At 45.2% G+C, this 22,283-nt stretch overlaps 1 protein-coding gene and 1 long non-coding RNA gene across 8 annotated transcripts in view; one reads left to right on the forward strand and one right to left on the reverse strand.

The window, feature by feature from the left end:
* Positions 1-22,283, reverse strand: part of dnc (phosphodiesterase dunce) — a 708,859-nt gene that overhangs the window by 167,524 nt on the left and 519,052 nt on the right. For 6 of the 7 annotated variants that reach the window (XM_075671523.1, XM_075671522.1, XM_075671521.1 and 3 more), the window contains 2 exons: positions 11,242-11,436; positions 2,816-2,866 (listed from right to left, as the gene is read on the reverse strand). In XM_075671523.1, the coding sequence (XP_075527638.1) occupies positions 2,816-2,866; positions 11,242-11,436 (246 nt within the window). The remainder of the gene's footprint in view (positions 1-2,815; positions 2,867-11,241; positions 11,437-22,283) is intronic. The other variant, XM_075671519.1, reaches the window with a different exon arrangement.
* The window catches only part of LOC142559850 (uncharacterized), a 104,923-nt gene that overhangs the window by 18,242 nt on the left and 64,398 nt on the right, over positions 1-22,283 (forward strand). The window lies entirely within an intron of this gene.

Genomic DNA, 22,283 nt, shown 5'->3' on the forward strand with positions numbered 1-22,283 from the left:
ACGAAAGGACGAAAAAAAGAAAGAAGCTGAGCGGGCCTGTTTTCGCGATTCCTTACAAAAGGCCGGCTTTTCTCTTAGCAATGAAGTGTCCCGAGGATAAATGGTACGGCCTGCACGCTTTTTTTAACGCTGGGACAAGAAGAAATGAAGGAATGGCAAAAAACGAATAGCGTCAGAGAGAGAAACACTGAGAAATGGTTGTGGGGACTAAATAAATAGATAAAGGAAAAACGCGTAGATATGTGCGTACTGATAGAATGCTGACAGGTACAAACAGGAAGACGGAGGTTTGGCATAGCTAGCTAGCTAGCAAGCTACATTTATCTATCTATAGAGAGATAGCTCCAGGCAGACTGAATGAGAATATATAGAGATATCACGACGCCGGTTTTTATCCGATCTCTGCTTTTCACCACATCGAAAAATACATGTGGACGTACGTGCACAGCCTCCCGCATATTTAGCTATATCATGCGAGCGTCCACCACGCGTCGTTTTAGGGCCTCAGAACGGCGATACTTCTGCCGGTGAGACCGGCAGATGTAGTTTCAAGCGCAGTAAGCGCTCTCCTGCGCAAGGGTCGTCTAACACGATGATCCCTTCAGGACGACGCACGAGAATATTATAGTGTTCTCGCAAGATATAGCTAAAAATGCGGGAGGCTGTACACCATTAAACTTTGCTCCAGAGGGTTACATTTTCCAATTGTTCCTGTAAGTTTTACTTCAATACATGTTAGCCCCATGCCTGACTAAAGAAAACCGGAACGTTGTCAAAGGTGATACGGCTGTTGTTACTATTAAAATGTAACTGTGCGGCCAGTGCGTTTAAATACAATAATGTGCGGATCTGCAAAGGTTACCGCGATGTGAACGTACGGTCCCGAGATGATTGCCGTAGAAATGAAATTCTAGCACATTTTAGCTTGCCTTCGAATATTCGATTCCGACAGGAACGAGGATAAAGACATTACAGCCAAATACAGTTCTGCAAAAGTTCAGGGCCAACGCTTGCAGCAGACGTTAGTAATCTGGGCTTGTCATGGGGCTACGGGGACGCCAAAAAAAAAAAAAAAACGAAGAGAGGGAAATTCGATTCCAATTAACGCCGTTTCGGCGATTAAGACGAGCAATCTATTCGAGCAAGTCACGCAGGTCAGAAGAAAAGATGGCCAACCGGGAGTCGTCCTACAATCTTAACAGACGAAACGTTAAGTGCTGCGCAGACTCTAATTTAGATCTTTCTAATTGGAACGTCTTGTAAGAGCGAATCAGCGAGGCCTTCGTTGACTTTCTGCCCACAGTCTCGTGAAAGTGTCGTTCTTCCTCTCACAGAGAGAAAACCAATTAGGGAACGAATTACTGAGCGGAAAGTAAAAGAGGCCCTCAAACAGACCGCTTTCAAATAAATAAATAAATAAATAAATAAATAAATAAATAAATAAATAAATAAAAGCCAATCAATCAAAGAAATAATCAAAATGCACCATTCAAGATGCTATCTATCTATCTATCTATCTATCTATCTATCTATCTATCTATCTATCTATCTATCTATCTATCTATCTATCTATCTATCTATATCTATCTATCTATCTATCTATCTATCTATCTATCTATCTATCTATCTATCTATCTATCTATCTATCTATCTATCTATCTATCTATCTATCTATCTATCTATCTATCTAAAGCCGACCCACCAGCCAATCAATCGGTTGTACGGCTGCACAGTCTATCGGCCAGCCGGTTGAATGAATGAATGAATTTCTTTTTGTTACATGCATTGTCCATGTATATAAAGGCACGTCATTTGATCTTTATTCATTACGCTACAATTGGCCGACCTTACAGGTGCGATAAAGATCTAAAAAAATAACGTTTGAGAAGCATAACATTGTCTTTCTTAAAGCAAGTCGCAGTTTTGCCCGAGAGGCGAAGCATCGATTGCGATAGCAAATTAGTAGGCAGCTATACGAAGTAAGGATAGTAGTTTTATCGGCCGTATGAACTTGTAAACATTCGCTTACTAAATTAACAAGCAAGGTGTCAAGCATGTTCAAGCAAACATGAACACGTCTTACTCGATGACCATGGAAACTCGTTGTAAAAAACGCTGGAGTGAGGAAGCGCGGCAGCAGCAGCGAGCGAATTGATGTTCGTGCTACATCTCGCTTCAACGCGAACTAAGCGGCGGAAACAACGCGCACTACCAGCACTCGGCGCACTCTGTTCCCGTCGCAGATGGATTTCAAGATTGGGCCCGTTCGGCAGCGTGGCCGCGCCACACGCTGCAGCCACTAGAGTAGAACGCCACAAAGCAATTTCCGATAGGGAGTGAGTGCGCCTAGTGCTCATAGCTTCGTATGCGTTGCGTTCTCGCCGCTTAGTTCGCCTCGAAGCGAGACGCGCGGGCCCTAAATTAAAAGCGATCTGCGAGGGGGCAGAGTGCGCTGAGTGCTTATAGGTTCCTGTGCGTTGTGTTCTCGCGGATTAGTTCACGTTGAAGCGAGACGCAGCACGAAGGTTCATTCACTCGCTGTTGCGGGCCCTATCTTGGAAGCGATCGTCTAACGTTATGGACTGACGGGTTTCCTTGTTGGGTAGGGATAAAAATAATTAGGCATTTAATAAAAAAACACTTTTAGGCACCTTCGCGTATATCTATGAGACGCACACGGAATGAGGCCACACAAGAAGATCGAATGAAGAGTGGGTTAGTACAGAGTGCATATACACTGGTGCGGACATGCCGAGAGAAAGAGAAAGAGATAGAGAGAAAATGCGTGATTAGCGGAGCGCATGCATGTACCCACCTTTGGAGGGAGCTAGCGACTGCGCTGGTTTGAGGAGCCACGGCGCTTGTCCTGCAACGAGCCAAGCGGGGGAGGAGGAGGACGACGACGAGGAAGGAGGTAGAGGAACATGTCCAAGTGTAGGAGGGCACATCGACAGGCGGTGGATACACGACACACGAAGGAAAAGGGAGAGACAGAGAGAGAGAGAGAGAGAGAGGAGAGAGAGAGACAGTGCATATGTGTGAGGACAGAGAAACAAAGGGAACCGCGCCCACTGAACAAGTGAGAATACAACAACTCGAGCAAGCAACAGACACCGTTGTGCACACCAAGAAAGCTAGGATAATAACAACGGTTGCCGTCACAATTAGAGACAGCATGCAGGTTACAAAGTGTCGTCTGGCTTGGTTCTCTTTATACACAGTGCCCTCTCAATGTGGATGACTTCACTGCCAATAAAAACTCATTAGAAGCTCAGTATAGAAAGACCACAGAAAATCAATAGGACGGAGCTTCACAATATTCATGCTTCCCACAGAGTTTCGTCCTAAACGAAGCAAAAAGTAAGCGGATAAGACCAGCACATCTTGTGATGTCGGTGTGAGACAGGTGCAAGGTCAACAGGGTACTCTCGTTCTAGAGCATGTAATAGCGGAAAGATTGTGCAACCTTTAGTTTGGCGAGAATATTGCCTCCACTTTGCCTTAGCAAGTATTTACAGTCTTCTAACGAAGAACCACAATGCACAGTATTTTCTGCTTAAATAAGCCAAAACGCACTGAGGGGTGCAAGAACATGTTGGCCGCATTGCTTTAGACATTAAAACCTTGGCAATCACCATAAATACAGGCGCCATGCACATTTTCACACGTCGTGTTCACGGAGTTCTCTTCTACAGACCCACTACGTCATCCGTGACCAAGATTCGGTACAGTACCGCCTACGTATGCGACCAAAGTGGCAACAACATTTAAATGTTCGATGTAACAGTAAAATTTTCATACTAAGTTTACCAGCATGTGTTCTTTAACGCATACCAAGATTTCAGCACCCGGGGACATTTTGCTTCCAACAGCATACGGACATGGCGGCGACGAATCCAACTTGCGAGACAGTGCTAAGTAACAAAAGAGCATCTTTAGTCGCTGGGCTACTGGCCGCGGCCAAGAAATGCCACTCTCACGAAATAAAATGACATCACGGATATATGCTACCATTACCGTGCCTTGTCATGTTGCTTTGAAATTTACACAGCACGAAGCCAACTAACTCAATGCAGCAGTCTTACCAGATGAAACAAGACTCAAATGTGCCCACTTCTGCCTTCGAATAGCTTGTACTCCCGCTGTATTGTATAGAAAACGACGATTGTGATAATCACCTGTGCTCAAACCCTTAGCAAACAGCTTCATGATGGTGTCTGTGTTTCAACGTATAGTGACGTGACCGTGCATTGAAATTCGCTGATCACCGGACGGGTGCGTTTTCCCTAATACTGGAATGCTTAAGAAAGCGAACTTCCGACAAGGCTGCACCCAAAGAAAACGAGGTTGTTTCATCGTAAAACTCCGAGACGGACGAGATCCCATGCGTAAAGTATCAGCATTAAGCCGCACAATAAGTCTTAAGAAGTGCATCTGCGGCAGTGAGATGTAGATTGTGTGACGTCAAGAAAAGCAGACGAAAAAGAAAGCAAGTTGAGCGAACCTGGTTCTGTTGCAATAGTATTGGAGCTGTCGGGCTGGAAGACATGTAAGAACGTTAAATGCGGCCAGGTAAGAGATCGTAGGCAAGTATCGGGCGGATCGAAGCTGAAGGACGCTCATCACACATGCTGTTCTGAGTCAGATAGTACTGATCGGTGTAAGAAAACCTAGTTGCAACCTAAAATGAGGCCATCCCGCCTGCCAAGTGTTGCAAGCACTGCAGAAGTCAGAAAACGGTACTCTCTGACAATCGAGCTGAGGAGCTCCTATCTACATGGTAATAGAGAAATAATTTTTCTCATCAACCACCACATCAATTTTGATGAGGTTTTTTTAGCATTTAAAAGAAAACAGTTCTAAAGCTAGTGGCTGTAGGAAGCAGGTTTTTTATTTATTCCATCGATTGTTCAGAATAAATTCATAAAAATTGCAGAATTAAAGAAAAACTAAGTATCAAGTTTGCAACTGATAATACACATAAAGCGGGCAAAACGGATGTATTATATGCCATTCTCAAATATACCAATAATTTGTTAGTAGGACTACTGAAAGACACTCGTAAACGTCGTAACAGTAGCGATTATTAGAACTGCAATACCTGTTTTTGTGCTGAGTCACGGGTTTGTAAACTTCTTGCTACAATTTCTTTAAGCTTACCAATTTCCGGTAATAAAAATTCCAGGCCGTACATTAGAATTCTGCTTTGTAGTATCACTATAATTTACCATTTTCTCACATACGCAACACATTGCATTCAAATCAGTAAAGAGATTGTATCATGAAGTCATTCCTGTTTTTACATTTATTTCAATGAGGAAATCACAGTTGGCACCAAGCTAAAGCTGCTTCTCAAGAAAAAAATACTCGCATGCCCCCATAGCCCACAAATTCAGCAATCTTATATGAGAGTGAGCGAAAACGTACATGTTGATTTTAGTGCAATCATGGATATATTATCTTGACTGACGGCTTGATATGCTACTCCAGCTTTTAGGTGAGAAATTTTATATACAGAATGACACGAACACACGAACTTCACACACACACCCACGGGTGCGCACATACAGACTAAAACTATTCACAGCCTGATTAAGGAGTGAAACTCTTAGGAATACTAGAAGCACACTAATTGTGCACAACGAATGACATTCGACAGCGCAACGCGCAGGCGGTAATTGCACATAGACCAAGAATGTCTCGCCAATTGTAACAATGTACGCACGATGCCACATTTATATTTTTGCATCATATAATATGACCATACTTTATATCGGATATGGAAGTTATAAGGCACATACAATTTTCTAAATTGAAAAAAAAAAAATGCGCCGCGTAATTCGTAAAAAAAATGAACGCATAGCCTTATGTATGAAGTTATGTATCGCACATGTATGAACGTATTAACCTTAAATACGAACTGGATAATGATAAAGCGCGAAAAGAAAAATCGAGAGATACAAACCACTTAGACGCCAGTCGGTCATGAATGAAACTTGACATGGGAGCGGATGGCCCCGAGTAAATGGCTGCGTCGTGTGCCTTGCCCCAATGTGTTTACGGGATTCGGGTGCGCGAGGATTCGAAATTTCGAAAACGATTTGAATTCTTCGATTACAGAATGGTATTCGACCTTTTTGAATATACGACTGTAGCCGAATACACTGGTTAATTACAATTAGTCTGCATGGCTGCCACAAGAAAGGGCCCATACAAGCACAAGATACACTGGCTGCCGTAAGTTTCCGTTGTAAGCCACCCAGACTTTGTTATGACCTTACACGTTTTGCCTAGTTCAACAGAATTTCAGTAGCATTGCATACCTTCAAATAGTTTTTAACCACGTGCTTTCTCCATGACTCTTTTTATTCTTGGAAGCAGAAAATAATGAACTGATTCAAAGATCGTATTCTTCTAGTATTCTTATTTGATTCAAAAATTTGACTGTTCGGAAACCTATTACACCCGCAGCGGTCCAGCAAACAAAACAAGTAAGACCTTTTGTGTGTGCGTGTGTGTGTGAGAGAGAGAATAAACCTCTTTATTATGTGAATGTAGCTTTGGAGAGGCATCCTCATTCCAGAATACCTTGAGCTCGGCCTGCGTCCTTTTTATCATTACGTACAGTAGCGAAAACACGTAAGCAACACACGCATATACGCGCCTCAATAAGTTACCTTCTCATTAGGTGTAAGGACTTTAATACGCCATCGCATCGAGGAGGAGATATTTAAAGTTCCGCCATCCGTCCGTCCATCCGTCCGTCCTTCCTTCCTTTCGATCGATCGATTCTGACCAAGGGTATTTAACAACGTGTTTGCTATAGAGGCCGCCGTACCCCGAAATTTCCCTACTTTAAAATTATAACTTAATAACCGTGACGTCAATACATGACAAGATAGGCTCCGTAATGTTTAACGAAAATAAAAAAAAAAACACAGGAACCTAGTTGGCTGCACCCCGTTTGCCATGAAATTCCGGTGCACTTGAGTCTACGACATATTTACAGCGCTGTCGCCCATGTAGAAGTTAAATGAAACAGTACGAAGCACATGCTTCTAACCTCTCCACCTGATCCCATAGCTAAATATTAGTATGTGTGTTCATGAAACTAGCTTTTGACAGAGACGTGGCAGGCAATAGTGCATCGTAATAGGAACCAAGACCCCGTTATACTTAATGCACTGCAGTCGAGAGAGAGATAGAGAGAAAAGCAACGTGGTGCGATAAGGCAGTCTCTTAGACAAATACTGCGTAGGAAGAAGTAGGTTATGTAAATTAGTACGCGTGACTGTCCACCAGATAGAAAAATTCTAAGCAACATAAAAAGACAAAACATTATGGTAATTTGCGAATGTATTCACGAGCGCAGCTTCACAAAAGGCGACTACGTAACCTGACTCCTGAGCTATACAGGAAGTACATTAAATAGAAGCGATAAATGCGCTGTCAATTAGTCCTCTTATCTATTACCTTCAGAGGTTCTGCAAGTGAAAGGGCCCAAGATGTCGACATTGTTTTCCAGACTTCGATTCGTTGGCGGAAATAACGAAATAACGACATCTGCCTGCAACGTCTACAAGGTCAGTTTGATTGAAAAAAAAGAAAGAAACCAACGAATCCCTCGTTTGCTTCCTGCTCAATATTTGTTGTTTTACGCTGTTCACACAAGAACGTGCTTCAGAGACTATAAACTAAGCAAGAGCAGCGCCAACGAGCTATGAAGCCAGCGAATATAGAAAAAGCTGGCGGATTATATGGCCAAAGCATTTGAAAAAGAAAGAAGAAAAATAAATCCGGCGGGCTCAGAACGCAGGACAGGTATTTTTCTTGTCAGTTTATGTTGTGTTCTTTTTTTTTCTTGATATCGAAAAAATAATTGCTTCCGCTTAAGAATCTGAGAGGTCTACAAAGCGTGAAGGCATGGCGGGCCCCACGTTAGGAAGCAAGTGCAAATTATCCCTGCCGCATGAGGGAGACCTCATTTAAGATCAGAGCCACGAGATCTCCCTATTTTGCTCCCTTCTTTTGTTACGGACAAGCGATGTGTGCTTCCGGCTATGCCGCTCTGACGAGAGACATTGCTTCCCTTTCCGGAAGGGATTTGCGACGTGTAATGAGCATGTTGGTATTAACGACCAGCAATGTGAAGCGTTTTCTTTTTGCTGAGGGAAAGGCGATTCCCTCGCAGAAAAGAAAGTGCGCCGGTGACGTGCAAGGACGTAACTGAAGCCGGCGACGCCGCTTTTCAAACCAGCTACGCAGTAGCCTGTAAAGCGTGCTTTGCCTTTAGTAGTATCATTATAGGGTGAAGCCGACCCCCCATGAGAAGGGCGCGGTATACGGCGGGAAGAGCGAGCGCGACATTTTCGTGAAATTCGACGGTCGTGGTTGTTTCAGCGAGCAAATTATTTTGCCCGATTCGGTAATGGGAGGCTATAAAAATTATGAAACATACAGCGTAAGATCTCGCCACACTTTGCTCTCACTGGCTAGTTCCCCTAATTTGTTCCAAAATAAGACAGTTATAGTATTATTATGTTGATTTCATTTATTTACATGATAGTTTAGGAACGCTTGACATAGTGTTAAAACAGCAAAATTTAATGTTTTGAAGTAACAATAATATCTTACCGTATTTATTTCTACCTGTAAAGCACCAATCTTGTACAATGCTCAGTGTTTGCGTTGAAATGTTCAACAAGTGCAGTCGTCCCAGCATTTCCGGAAGGGAGGGAGGGAGAGGGGGAGGAGGGTGCTGCAGTTGCCTTACTCAACCGCAAATACGTCGAACGCTGCCTTTCACGAACATACGCAGCATGCACGAAACTGGCTAGGTCTACATCACACACTCAAAATACAGAGGAAAAAAAGGTGGAGTGGGGGAGGAAGCAGCGAACCAGTCCAGGCATGATTTGGTGTGAAATAAGGAATTATCCAAAATTAGGCAGAACCGCATCGATGTTAGAAGCCAGAATCACGCAGATACTTTCGCAGGCCTGCCTGGTAATGGAATAATTAAAGTTAGCGATCCGATGCTAACCAGCAATGTGGGGGCCACGCGTCGACAGGCTTAAGTTGGTCGCGCCATCTATTTGCGGTGCTGAGCACTACAGGGCGATCGCCGCCAGCACCGACGCAATCTAGGGGCGCCACCTGTGCAACAATTTCAAAACCTCGCAAATGCAAGGCATCTTGCCCTGGCTTCCGAGATTTCAGTGATGCGCTTGCCGTCTCGGAGGTAACATATGGCTGCTAGCTTCCGAAGGCGCTACGGTGCGACGTTATTTCGGAGAGACGCCGCGTTCTGCGTCCGGCGCGGGTCGCGCGCTATTTTTAAATCTGGGCTTAAAAACAAAAAAACAAAAACGAAACCACACACGACGCTCTAGACGAACGAGGCACTCCTAAGATAACGATACCGGTCCAAGGGTGGGGGGCAGGGAGCCTCGAAAAATTAAGCACAGCGTGCGCGTTAATGTCAGGCCCGGTCGGCACGTGGGAACTTTGTTGCTAAGAGGATGCGCTGGTATTTCGGTACCTAGCGGTTTGTTTTGACGCGAAGCGCAGGGAAGGGACGCTAAGTTGCAGTATAACTGGCGCGATGACGCTGAAGTTGTTCAAGCTTTATATTATCATCTATAGAAACTTAAGGAGGAGGATGCTAGAGAATTGTAATGAAGTAAAAAAGTAGATTGCGAACGTATTAGAACTTGGCGAGCACGTCCTATATTGAGGCACTGCTATGCAGTATTTGTTTTATTTATTGTATAGAATTCTTCTGTTGGGGGGGGGGGGGTGTATTATTTTAGTTTACAATAAATGGACTGCTGCAGTCCAAAATTTAGCAGCATTTTTCCGAAGCACGTACAAACAGGAGGCCCCAAACTCGTATATCTATTTAACTTCGAGAAGTAGCCCACACGATACCCACTAGCTTTCGCAATCAGGCAGTTGTACGCGCCAAATTTCAAGTAATTTCGATCTGTGTCCGATCGAATACGACTTCTACATTCAATTTATTAGCGAGCAAACTACCATTAATGCGCGCAATACACACACGCAAAAAGGACAGCCACTTGGTGGAGAGCCCAACGTGAAGTGTTTACGTTGATTTCACGGCAGTAATTTTGTGTTTCTAGCGCAACTGTAACCTCGAATTTAACGCTTTTTATTTCGTGCAGATGTGTTATGCTTATACGTATGTTGTTAACTTGGTCCTATTACGTCCACCTCTACGCACCATGTTACTGCTCGTAAAGGTGCAAAATTGATTCGGCACACTCAATTAGCTCTTCTACGCCGTCTGGCAGCCTACTTGTCCGCTAATTTGGCATACAGATGTAAAGGTACTGCGCCACAAGAAGGATAGTGCCGTGTTCGATTATCGGACGAACGCGGATTTTTCTTCAACTACGGAACTTTATGCGAAGAGGCTGGCTGGCTTTCCTCAGCAGCTTAGACATGTTTTTAAGTACAGCCGGACTGCTCTTTCTATTATTCAACCTGCATCATGCGGATTCATGGTGGACATACATTCAGTTATTCCAGTGATATCCCATATCATCGGAATGCCACGTCAGTTTAAAACCAGGTTAAAGGAAATCACATGTACGCCTATCGAAATGAAATTTTTTATACCTCAATTTCTTTTCCTCCGGTTAAAGTTTCATTTTTTTGCAATGCAAATTTTTTTCGTCCTGTACATATGTGTCGTTCCTGCATAACGTGTACAATACTTGTATGTGTTGTGCTGCAGATAATTAATCGCATTACCTCCTATGCCACTTCCTCGTGAACAAAATGATATTCTGTATAGTTTTTCTCTGTAATTGTGCATCATATTTCTCGATGCATGTATATCTTATAATGACATGTTTGAACCTATATGGATGTTCGTGGTACTATTTTATCAATATTGTGTGTTTCCCCTATGCCATTCCAATCCTTTGCACACCCGCTACTCATTAGGACCCCTCTGCCTTGTAATCGGCTAATGCAGTGCCGGTAGAAGGTTCCCCCGAGAGTTCTGCGTTGGGACGTCCTCCTGTAGCATGCTGCTGTGTTATAGAGCTTCAAACTTCCCTTAATGATTGGCTAACGTCAGTTGAAGCTGCGATTCCAGTGGGACGTTATTGCCCCACACATTAGAGCGCTTTCATCCGAAGCTCAGCTGCGAGAACAATCGCAGGGTGGGGGCGGCGGTAGCATGGAAAAAGAAAGGAAGAAAGAAGCACTCACGCCTCGCTGCCGATGGACGAGTGTCGCGACACGGACTTTGGCGACATCTCGAACTCGGAGTCGGAGCGGTAGAGAAAGGACTCCCTCCGCTGAGGCGGGAAGTTGCTGAGCACCAGGCCTGCGCCCGAGGGGCTCGAGGCCTCGAGCAGCGCTCGGCCGCCACCGGAACCGCCCGGCCCATCTTCCAGGTCGAAACTGCGCATGCGTGAAAAAAAGAAAAAAGGCGAGAAAGAGACTTGTTAGTCGACACTTGCTTTCAGAACTCGATCGCTAAATGTGAAGCACTGTGCAATGCAGGCTACATTCTCAGGCTAGACACCACCGATGCGGGTGATATTTAAAGGGACGCTGAATGAAAATATTAAGCTGAGTTCAATCAATATATTATTCTTCTAGAAGTATACGATCATTTTCTACGTGCCAATATGTCACTTTGTTGCGTGGAAAATTGCCGCCGAAAGTTCCGCTGATGTTCCTCAATTTGAACCACCCAAGTCAAAACGGACGAAATGACGTTAACCCCACGTGACCTCCCTATATGCCATTCTCTGCGAATCAGCCAGTGAAGACGTCACATTTGAGGTACCATTGTCCACAACGCCTGGTGTGTGTGTGTGCGTGCGTGCGTGTGTGTGTGTGTGTGTGTGTGTGTGTGTGTGTGTGTGTGTGTGTGTGTGTGTGTGTGTGTGTGCATGCGTGCGCGTGTGCGTGCGTGCGTGCGTGTGCGTGCGTGCGTGTGCGTGTGTGTGTGTGTGTGTGTGTGTGTGTGTGTGTGTGTGTGTGTGTGTGTGTGTGTGTGTGTGTGTGTGTGTGCGTGTGCGCGTGCGTGTGCGTGTGAAAACTTTATTGAATATCCTGCGAATTGATGGCCTGGGTCTAGGCCGCGCCGGGGGCAGCAGACAGACCCTGTCACTCGGTAGCTTCCCGGGCTTGCTGGATGGCCCAAAGTTGGTCCTGGACATCTCAGCTAGTCAGTGCGGCTGCCCACCAGGACCCTAGTTCATCTGGGGGGACTGCAACTTTCCTCTGAGCTATTTCGCAATCCCTGAGTGTATGCTCTAGGGTGGTTCCTATCTCATCACGTAATTTACATTTGGCATCAGGGTATGATTCTGGAAACATTCCGTTAAGATTTACTGGGTTCGCGTGAGTTCTGGTTTGAAGGCGCCTCCAATCGACCACCTGAGACCTGTTCAATTTTTAGGCTTGGAGGTGTATATATACATCTTGATTTTCTATAGAATTGGGTAATGTAATTGAATAAGAAAAGTGTATCCCTATCCTTCCTTTCCATCTCCTTCTCGGCCAGAGGCTTCCCAAATCGGGCGCGGTTCATGTGTCCTCGCGCAGCACGATGGGCAGACTCGTTAAGGTTGGGGGTGGCGGTGGATTCGCACTCTGTATGGGCTGGGAACTAGATGAGTCCCTTGTCGTAAAATTCCTCAGATTATATGAGCTTTCCTTCTCGTCATTTTCTCGCTTACGAAAACTCTGTTTTCGCTAAGAATGACGAATTTATTTAATAGAGAAACCTAAATTTTCAATTTATTTGGCCTTCATATTTTCATTAGTGTTCCTTTGCAAACATTGCAGAAGATACCACCCGGACACATATAGAAGCATGGTAGACACCCCGTCGCGCCCCATCCAACAGATTTACTGCACAGAATTATTTTAGCAGTCATTACTGACTCTTCCATGGTTAATTCATGGTTGCTCAAGCACTTGTGTTGCTCTAAGTAATCCGCGTATTTTATTAGGTTTATTCACTCTTCTCTGTATCGCCGAACGGCATTGACAGTAAATAAACGACATGAAATGGAAATGCACGCCTCTTTACTCCGCTCACCAAAATCTCTATCGCCGCCTTTCTCGCGCGCCATTTGTCCTTATGGCAAACGAGTATTTTTGTACATAGGTTTTGATGCACTGCAATGTTTTTTGGAATATCAGCACCAACACTCTCAATAGTCAGCTTTGTCGCACTGTCGGTACTTCATAAGATACAAGTTCTTTCATAAACAACTGAAAATTCACATTCATCTCCCCCAATGTCTTCCACTCTTCCCTGTGATTACTTTTAACTTTCCTCGTGTCCCAGGTATGTTTAAGTGACCACGGGACCACTTAAAGTACCTGCGACCAACCACTCCTTTATTTGCTTATATCATGAGTATTTAGCGTTTATAAGCAATATGTCCACTAAATCAATGACGTCACGACACGATGGCAGTTAGACAAAAGTCCGATACATCATTCAAGGACAACGGATGATTCATAAAACACTCTCAATACGCGTTTGATTGTGGCTCACTACGGGTGCACTTAAAAAATACTTCAAGCTTGAGCGGAATAGAGTGAATCAGCTCAGCCCGATGATGACAATAAACCACCAAGAGTCATAGCAATGAAAATATGTACACTGTCTTCAATGTTCAATTAACGGTGAATTTAATAGAAACGCTACGCAAGCTCCGCGAAATCTGCTTGCCGAGGTCGTTTATGCGGTTCAGTGGACACCATTTTTGCGACAAATTAGAGTTGCAAAAGCAAATTAAAGAAAATTTTAATTTTTTGCTATCATGATTATAGTATAGGTTTATCTTTGAAACGTTAAGACAAACTTGTTTGAAGGCAACTTCACTTTGCTTGATTCTGCCGGACGGCTTCTGTTCCGAGATATTTATCATCAAATTTATCAATGAGTGAGCTAACTTCGCATTCAGAAGCGCTGATCTCGACAGAATGTCAATCCCCGATTGTGACGTAGCTTACTGCGTGTGACACATTGCTTGTGAGCAGGGCAAAGCTGATCACACATGCACTTTTGCTGTAAAAATGAAGAAAAAATAAGATTGCGCGGTTTTGCGTGCCACAACCAAGATATATTATGAGGCACACCGTAGCCCATGGATGACTCCGGGGATAATTTGAACCACATGTTTTTTTTTTTACCTTTCACCGAATGTATGGTACACGGGCGCTTATGCATTTCGTCCCAATCAAAATGCGGCCGCCGCATCCGAAATCAGATTTTGCGTCCTCAGGCTTAACAGCGCAACGCCAAAGCCACTACGCCACCGTGGCGGGTAGCTGCCGCTCTCGGCTGGTGAAAATAACAACGAGTGACTTTTTCCCTCCTGTTGACGTTCGCTCACGGCTTGGCATTGTGTCGAGCTCCACGACCCTGAACTCGAAATTAGCTGACTGAGTATCAAATTTGATGATGAATATCACGAAACAGAAGCGCTTCAGGAGAATCAAACAAGGTGAAGTTGTGTTCAAATACGATTGCCTTAATGTTTCAAATATAAACATGCACCATAATCATGATAGCAAAAGAAAGTAAATAAATTTCTGTTATGTGTTTGATGACCAAACATTTGCAAAAATTGTGTCCACCAAAGCGCATAAACCACCTGTGCAGAGAGATGTTGCCTACCTAGCAACGTGTATATATTAAAATTACCGTTTATTTAATTTTGAAGACCCTGTCGAGGGAAATACGTTTTTTATGTCCAATCCGGATTTTAGCTTACTGCGAAAGTTGTTTTGTGCTCGAGCGCAGATCGCGGCACAATGACGAACCGCGCACAGAATGTGCAAACAAGGACGCATAAAATGTCAACAGGTACACAACAGACACGCATAAATGCGTTGTACTTTTTTACATCTTTGTCGCTTGCACCAACCGAGGCAACTTCAGTTTAGTGCTGATAAAGAACTGGGTCCCGGAACGTGTCGTCACTTTCTCGATATAGCAGTCCACGCAACGTGGGGCGCTGTGTTCTTTCTCGTTAAAGGATGTGGTCGTAGAGAAGATAAGGGCGCGCGTCAGCGCTACTCTTTCCGTGCACGTCAGCTCGTTATTCGTGAGCTGACGAATACAGAAGTGACGTCAATGGATAGATTCCACTGTGTGATGGAAGCTGCGGGACAGTACCGCTTTCACTTGTAGTACACCTCTTCAGAACCGGTTCAAGCACCTGTGCATGCGATTTGTTTATGCCAGCTGTGCTCAGTAGTGGAAAGTAATACAGTTAGGCAGAACACATCCCTGACGTCTGTCCATGTAAGCGAAGGTTTGTTAAGTTTTGCAGAACAGCACATTGAAACACAACACACGGTATATACAATACGCAGGTCTCTCTACAGATTACGATGTGTCCATGGCTTCGGGACGTTCCTTTTGTCCTTGTTCTGCAGCTATCTTAATCTTTGGAGCAGGTGCACCGTTCATAACTGAGCAAAAGACACTTCTGCAGTTTTTGTTATATAAGTAAGACGACGTCAACTGCCTCTTTCTTATTTGTCAGCAATTCAGAGCGCCTTTTTCCAGTTGCTCGTGGAACGCAACTGATCTCGCTAATGCCGAAAGACCAAACGCTGACAATTTCTGCACATTTCAATCGCTCGCTATCTATGCACGTGCGTCATAAATGACGTGTGTGAACTAAGTACAGATGTAGCGCACAACGTTTACTCAAACGCCGCCGTCAACCGGGGCTGATAAGATATTCATGAGAGCTAAGGGTTCGGAAATGCTGCAGGACGCGTGGTCCGAATTGGGCCTTACATAAGCGGATACAATACTATGCGACATCATTGTGCGCATGCGCAGTCTCTCGAGGTTACAAGAAACGGATACCAAAGTGCAAGAAAGCTTCGCTTTACACTTGCATGGACATCGAGCTGCGGGTAAAATTTAACCCTCCGCTTAGACAATGTGACCGCGGCCCACTTCAGACTCCAGAATATTACTACACAAGACCACTTTACAAAAGGTACTGCCATCTTTGACGGGATGTGCAGCGTTTCGGCACCATTGGTGAAGGAATCATTCCTCGTAACGCCTGCAGCTCCTAGTTATCATGTGGCTTGAGCCGGTGATTAGAACATCTTTATTAAAGAAAAATGCTACATGATCAACTCCAAAAGAATTCGAATTTTATTTAGCGTGTAACTATATAAAATGAGTCACTAGAAGACGCGCGAATGGTCATCTATACCATCTCGACTTTCTCTTAATGCATTGAAGGTCGTTGAAGTTAACGTTCCTAATTGTACTTTTGATAAGAAGTCGCCCGTAGAGTTAAATAAATTTGGGATCTCCTTCTCAATGTAATAATAATATATAATATTATAGGGTTTTACGTGCCAAAACAACTTTCTGATTATGAGGCACGCCGCAGTGGAGAACTCCGGAAATTTTTACCACCTGGTGTTCTTTAACGTGGACCTAAATCTAAGTACCCACGGGTGTTTTTGCATCTCGCCTCCAACGAAATGCGGCCGCCGTGGACGGGATTCGATCCCGCGAACTCGTGCTCAGCAGCCCAACACCATAGCCACTGAGCAACCACGGCGGGTCTCCTTCTCAATGTCAACCTGAATAATGTTTGCGAAGTTGTATATTAATATTTTTCAAACATTCCAGGAAAAAGCTCCCAGCGCATCCGCCAATACTACTGTCGGCAACGACGCGTATGCATTCTATATGGGCGATCTGTGCGTTATCGCTTCATATTCGAAGAAAGGTTAAGAAAGAGTAACGCTTTCTCACGGTCGGTTCGGTTCCCGTTCAAGTTTTCTTCCCGATCACGTAACGCTGGACATCAGCACGTAACAAGCTAGATTTGCATAGGCAAAAACAACGCGTGCGCAGCATTGCCGTACGCGGGCATATCTCTAGACATTACACGAATGAGTCGCGCAGGGGAATACCATTCTGTTACAGTGACCGTATAGGGCGAGAGCAACTCTGACCCACCGCGGTAGTCCGGTGGCGATGGCATTGCGCTGCTGAGCTCGAGGTCGCAGGTTGAATCCTAGCCACGGCGGCCGCATTTACGTGATGCAAAAATGCTCGTGTATTTACGTCATGGCGCACGTTAAAGAAACTTAACTGTTAAAAATAATTGCGGAGTTCCCCACTGCGGCGTGCCCCATAATCAGATTTTGATCTTGGCACGTAAAACTTCAGAATTTTTTAAAGCCTACCACGCCGCTCACAAAAAGAAAAAAAAAGTCATGCGTACTAAGTGTACGTACACGCAGACCACGTCGACAGAAGCCAAGAGACAACTATCATTCGACGCACTCGCGTTTTACGACCGCGCGGAGAGGCCGTGAGGGGAAAAAAAATAAGAAAGGTCGGAAACTCGCAAAGGAGTAGGGCCGCGTACAACTGCCACGAAATTGTCGCGTCAACTACTAGTTTCAATAAAAATGAGGGATTAGTTCACCGGCAGTTTCTCGCGCCTTATACGCTGAAAAAAAATTTTGATTCTAATCCAGCGTATATGCCTTGTTCCGGTAGCCAAAGCGCGGCTTCTTCATACGCTGGCACAACGCCACATTGACGCCGGGAGCTGATGGCAAAGTCCTTGGTGCCAGCGGAACTGGGAGGGGGGGGGGGGCTTTTTTGCCGCATCCTGGTGCGTCACTACACAGGACGATCTACGCCAGAGCGCTGCTGCGAGACGCCACGCATACGTGAGTGGCTTTCGAGCGCGCGACGCTGTCTGGTGCATCGCGCGTAAAAGTATTTTCAACTTCGCAGCAATTGTAAGGACGAAATAGCGGTTGTTTTACATTTCTATGTGGCAGGCAATGTGGTTTCCACGCCACTACGTCGAGGCTGTTCGTGAAGGAGAACAATCATTAATGAGTTGAGCAATGATTCAGCTCCAGCCGAAGTTGCCTTTTATTTCTTTTAGTACACCTTTACGCCACGCAAAAATATTAACAATGACAAATGTTCGCGATTGTATCTGCCTCGAGCAGCAACATCGCTGATAAAGATCGAGAGTATCCGCCGTTGCGTCCCTGTATACTACCGCTAAAACATCAATATAGGTTAACTTACGCCTTAAGAACTGCTTGTGAAGTAGCCGACGTTATGACTTCAAAGCTATCTAACTTCAGGTCCATTAATATAACTCAAGCGAACGCAGATGTATCGATAAAGCTGAGGTTTCTGATTATAAAAGGAACAATCTTACTCCCTGACGAGGTTAGTCAACATACGTCAAGGCTCCACTGTTTTTAAACTAGCACATCTGTATATTGTTATATGTTTTATGTGCAACTGTATTTTGCATGTACCACATATTCAAGGGCCAATGAGTATGCCGACGCCGTACTTGTGCGCCAACATATCCTTACATTGTGTCAGTAATAATAAAGAATAAACACACACAAACACCACTTGAGAGAGAGAGAGAGAGAGAGAGAGAGAGAGAGAGAGAGAGAGAGAGAGAATGAATAGGAAAGGCAGGGAGGTCAACCAGATATCAGTCTCCGGTTTGCTACCCTACACTGGGGATGGAAGATAGCGGTTTGAATGATGAAAGAGAGGAAAACGCTAAAAAAAAACAAAAAAGAAACACACATGGAGACACACACACACAAAAGGCGTTCCAGTTAAAGACGTTCACAAAGGCCGGTAGATCGTAAAAAGCGCAATAGCGCTTGCACCGCCTTCTTCTGTGACGTTAGGTCCCTTCGATGGTGTAGAATTCTTTTTTTCCGATAGCGGTTGGTCATCCAGTTGGGCAAGTTCGTGGCGAAGGCAATCCCTCTGTGGACTGTACTGCGGGCAGGCGCACAAAATATGGCGAATCGATTCTTCATGGCCGCAGTGGTCTCAGGTTGCGGTGTCGGTCATCCCTATGCGGAACGCATAGGCTCTGGTAAAGGCAACGCGCAACCACGGTCGATGCAAAAGCGGGGCGTCTCCACAGCGAAGCTGTGATGGCGCTCGAAAGCTTAATGTGGAATCAAGGGAGTACACTCGAGAATTTCTTAAAAGGGGGTCATTCTATTGTGACATGGTGCACTGCCGAGCAAGCAGGCGGAGCTCCCGCGCTGCATCAGTTCTATAAAGTGGAATTGGTACCTGCAGTATGGCCTGAACGGGCAGCTTGATCGGCCCGTTCATTTCCAATAATCCCGCAGTGACTTGGAATCCATTGGAAAGTTATATTATGTCCTGCATCACTTATGCGGTGTAACGTCTCTGCAATGTGAAATATTAGCTGTTTGTCGATGCTGCCGACAACATGCTGCCGTCGATGTTGTCGCGTTAGTCGTCTTAAATTTGATTGTTGTGACTGTCGCTGGTATCACGATTGCCGCCGCGGAGCTGTTGGGCAAGACAGATCCATCAGTGTAGATATGTGTAGAGTCCCGGTAGTTCTCGTACAAAAATAGTAGCGTGAGCTGTTTAAGGGCTGGTGATGATAGATTAGCTTTTTTCGTGATGCCAGGTATTGTGAGGTTGATTACAACTTGACTCGATATACCGGATGCGAAGCTCACATTATGAACTCAGACCTGATACCAAGGATATCTTTTCTTTGTCAATGTAAGACGAAATCCCGACGTATCCCGGGATTACAACGAAGTCTGCCTGACGTCTCATGTCCTCCAGCAAGGACATACCGAAATTTCTTCGGTTGCGTTGTTATGAGAACTGGGATACTTAACCATAACCGCTTGAAGTATAGAAATAGCGTTTACAGAAGCCGGCGTGGTAAAGTTGCATATCCTTAGTTTTGACCACCATCTGGTCTATCAAGGCTCGGGGTCGGAAAACGCGGAAGCACGAAGCCGCTGCCTCTCGCCGCTGTGTCGTAAGAGACGCAATAAAAGATGATACCCGTCAGTCGCGCCTCATCCTTGCGTAATGATGCGTTCAGGCATACAAACCGTAGCGAGCCCCGCACTGTCTATATACCCTCATTATCAAACACGACACGGTCGCGATTTATGCGCCTCATTAAAATATTTGCGGCGTCATCTTCTCCGCTGCCTAGTAGAGGCAGCAGCAACGCCCGGAAATATCCCATTATGAAAGCGCTCTACGAGGTGAGAAGAGCAGCTGTTACCATTTTAGGAGCTTGCGTCACGATCACCGTTAACTGTGTACAGCTAGCGAAAGAATACGGGAAGTTAACCGAATTCGTAAATTGAAATGTAGGAATGATAAGGAAGAAAATGAAGGCAGAGAAAGGACAACTTGCTGCTTGAAGCAGCTCTATTCATAACCTCCCAGCGACCACTCGTACGCTTTTCCTCGATAATCTGTTTACCAGATCTACAGCGCTGAGAATTATTGTTGTTATTATTTGATTCGAAAACATATACACACATGGCAGGAAAGGGAAAGCGAGGAGCAGGCTGGCAGCTGCCACTGGAAGGGGCACAACGCCTGCCTACTCTTCAGAAAGGAGGAAACAGAAATATAGAGATGGAAGAGAGGAAAAGGGGGAGGAAAAGGGAAAGAAAAAGACGCCAAATCTCAAGAACAAAGCAGAATACACACAGCACAGATCACACAGAGCAGGACCGGTCACTGCAGGTCACGTTACTACAGAATGTTAAAATACCATGGTGTCTGAGGTATTGTCATCTGAAAAACAGAGAGAGGCTACAAAAGTGAACCTAAGTTAGTTCATTCTAGAAAAGTAAGTAGAGCGCGATGAGCCTGATCGCACAACCACTGGGGTACAAACATTCGTCGAGTGTCGTACACCGCAGGCCAAGGGGATCAAAGTCTCTCACTAGCGACGAGCGCTGCGCACTGGAAGCGGCACACTCCTATATCAGGTGCTGAAGTATCTCACAGCAACTGCAAGACGTACATGATGGACTGGCCACACGTCCCTGTCGGTATAAACGACGTTCGAACATGTTCGCACAGCCAACCCTTAGATTGTGCAGTAGTGCTCTAGAGCGACGAGGCAAGCCTCGACAACGAACACGGGGCAGGAACGTTGCATTTGCGGCGCGCTGTTCTGGATGCTGCTTGAGTAGGCGTCGACGAATCAGCGGACAAGCGTCATTCGTCATCAGGTTTGCAGAAAATTTCAGCGCAGACACAGTCGTTAGGAGCGCAAGTTGAAGCCAGCCGATCAGCCTCTTCATTTCCGGCGACCCCTACGTGTGAAGGTATCCATTGGGCAACGAGAAATACTCCGAGCGATGCAATTTCGTTGGCACAGTCAGTAATGCTACGCACAAATGGACAATGAATTTGACTGCGTTGTAATCTGTTAAGGGTAGCGCTGGAGTCCGTAAAGATGGCAATCTTCGATGCGGTCAACTCCTCTTCCACGTATTCCAGTGCAACATTAGTCGTTGCTGGCTCTGCAGTTGTTGACGAGGCTGGATGGGGTATATGAAATATATGTCGTACTGGAGTAGAAGGCCAGGAAAAAGCTGCAGAGGCGCCTTGACCATGACTATGTGCAGATGGATCTGTGAATACTTGAAGATAATCTGGAACACTTACGAACATGTACGACTGAGCCAATTGGAATATTCCTGAAACAGGCATATCAGACTTTTTGTGTATGTCAGGGATTGTGTGATAAATGGGGAATACCTGTTTAGTGATATCGTTGGGGGGCGGAGGTGTAACTGAAGCAGCATGTTCAGAAATGTCAGCAATGTTCATAAATAATGCCGCCATTTTTCCCAAGCGAGAAAACGGTCGGTGAATAATCATTCGATCAAGGAGCGATTGGCCATTCGATGAGCGGTGCAGACGCTCAATCTGATATAGAGCTCTCTCTTCTGCTTGAAGCCTCAAAGGTAACTGATGCACTTCAGTGAATAAGGCAACGGATTGCGCCTCACGAGGTAATCCAAGTATTAGTCGAAGGGCAACGCGATGATCTCGATCCAGCTGGGCCATCAAACTAGGTGGAACATTCAGGTCTGGTAACGCATACACATGTCTGAGAGCACGGGTGACTGGTACACCTGCAGAGGCGTTGCTTGGTCACAACTGGCTCCTCTAGCAGTCAAGGCGGCCACGTACTTGAGGCGAGACTGCGATTCACGTCGCACAAAGTTAACAGCAGGACGCCAAGGGATGCGATCGTCCACGATTAAGCCCAAATAACAGTGTTGTCACACCCAGCTTACCGGCGTGTCGTCAAGGAACAGTCGGCTCATTGTTCGACGAGCGCGTTGTTTATGACTATATGCTATTACAGCCTACTTAGTAGGTGATATCTGCAGGCCAACTTCAC

Source organism: Dermacentor variabilis, chromosome 10 (assembly GCF_050947875.1).
Source record: "Dermacentor variabilis isolate Ectoservices chromosome 10, ASM5094787v1, whole genome shotgun sequence".
Lineage (NCBI taxonomy): Eukaryota > Metazoa > Arthropoda > Arachnida > Ixodida > Ixodidae > Dermacentor > Dermacentor variabilis.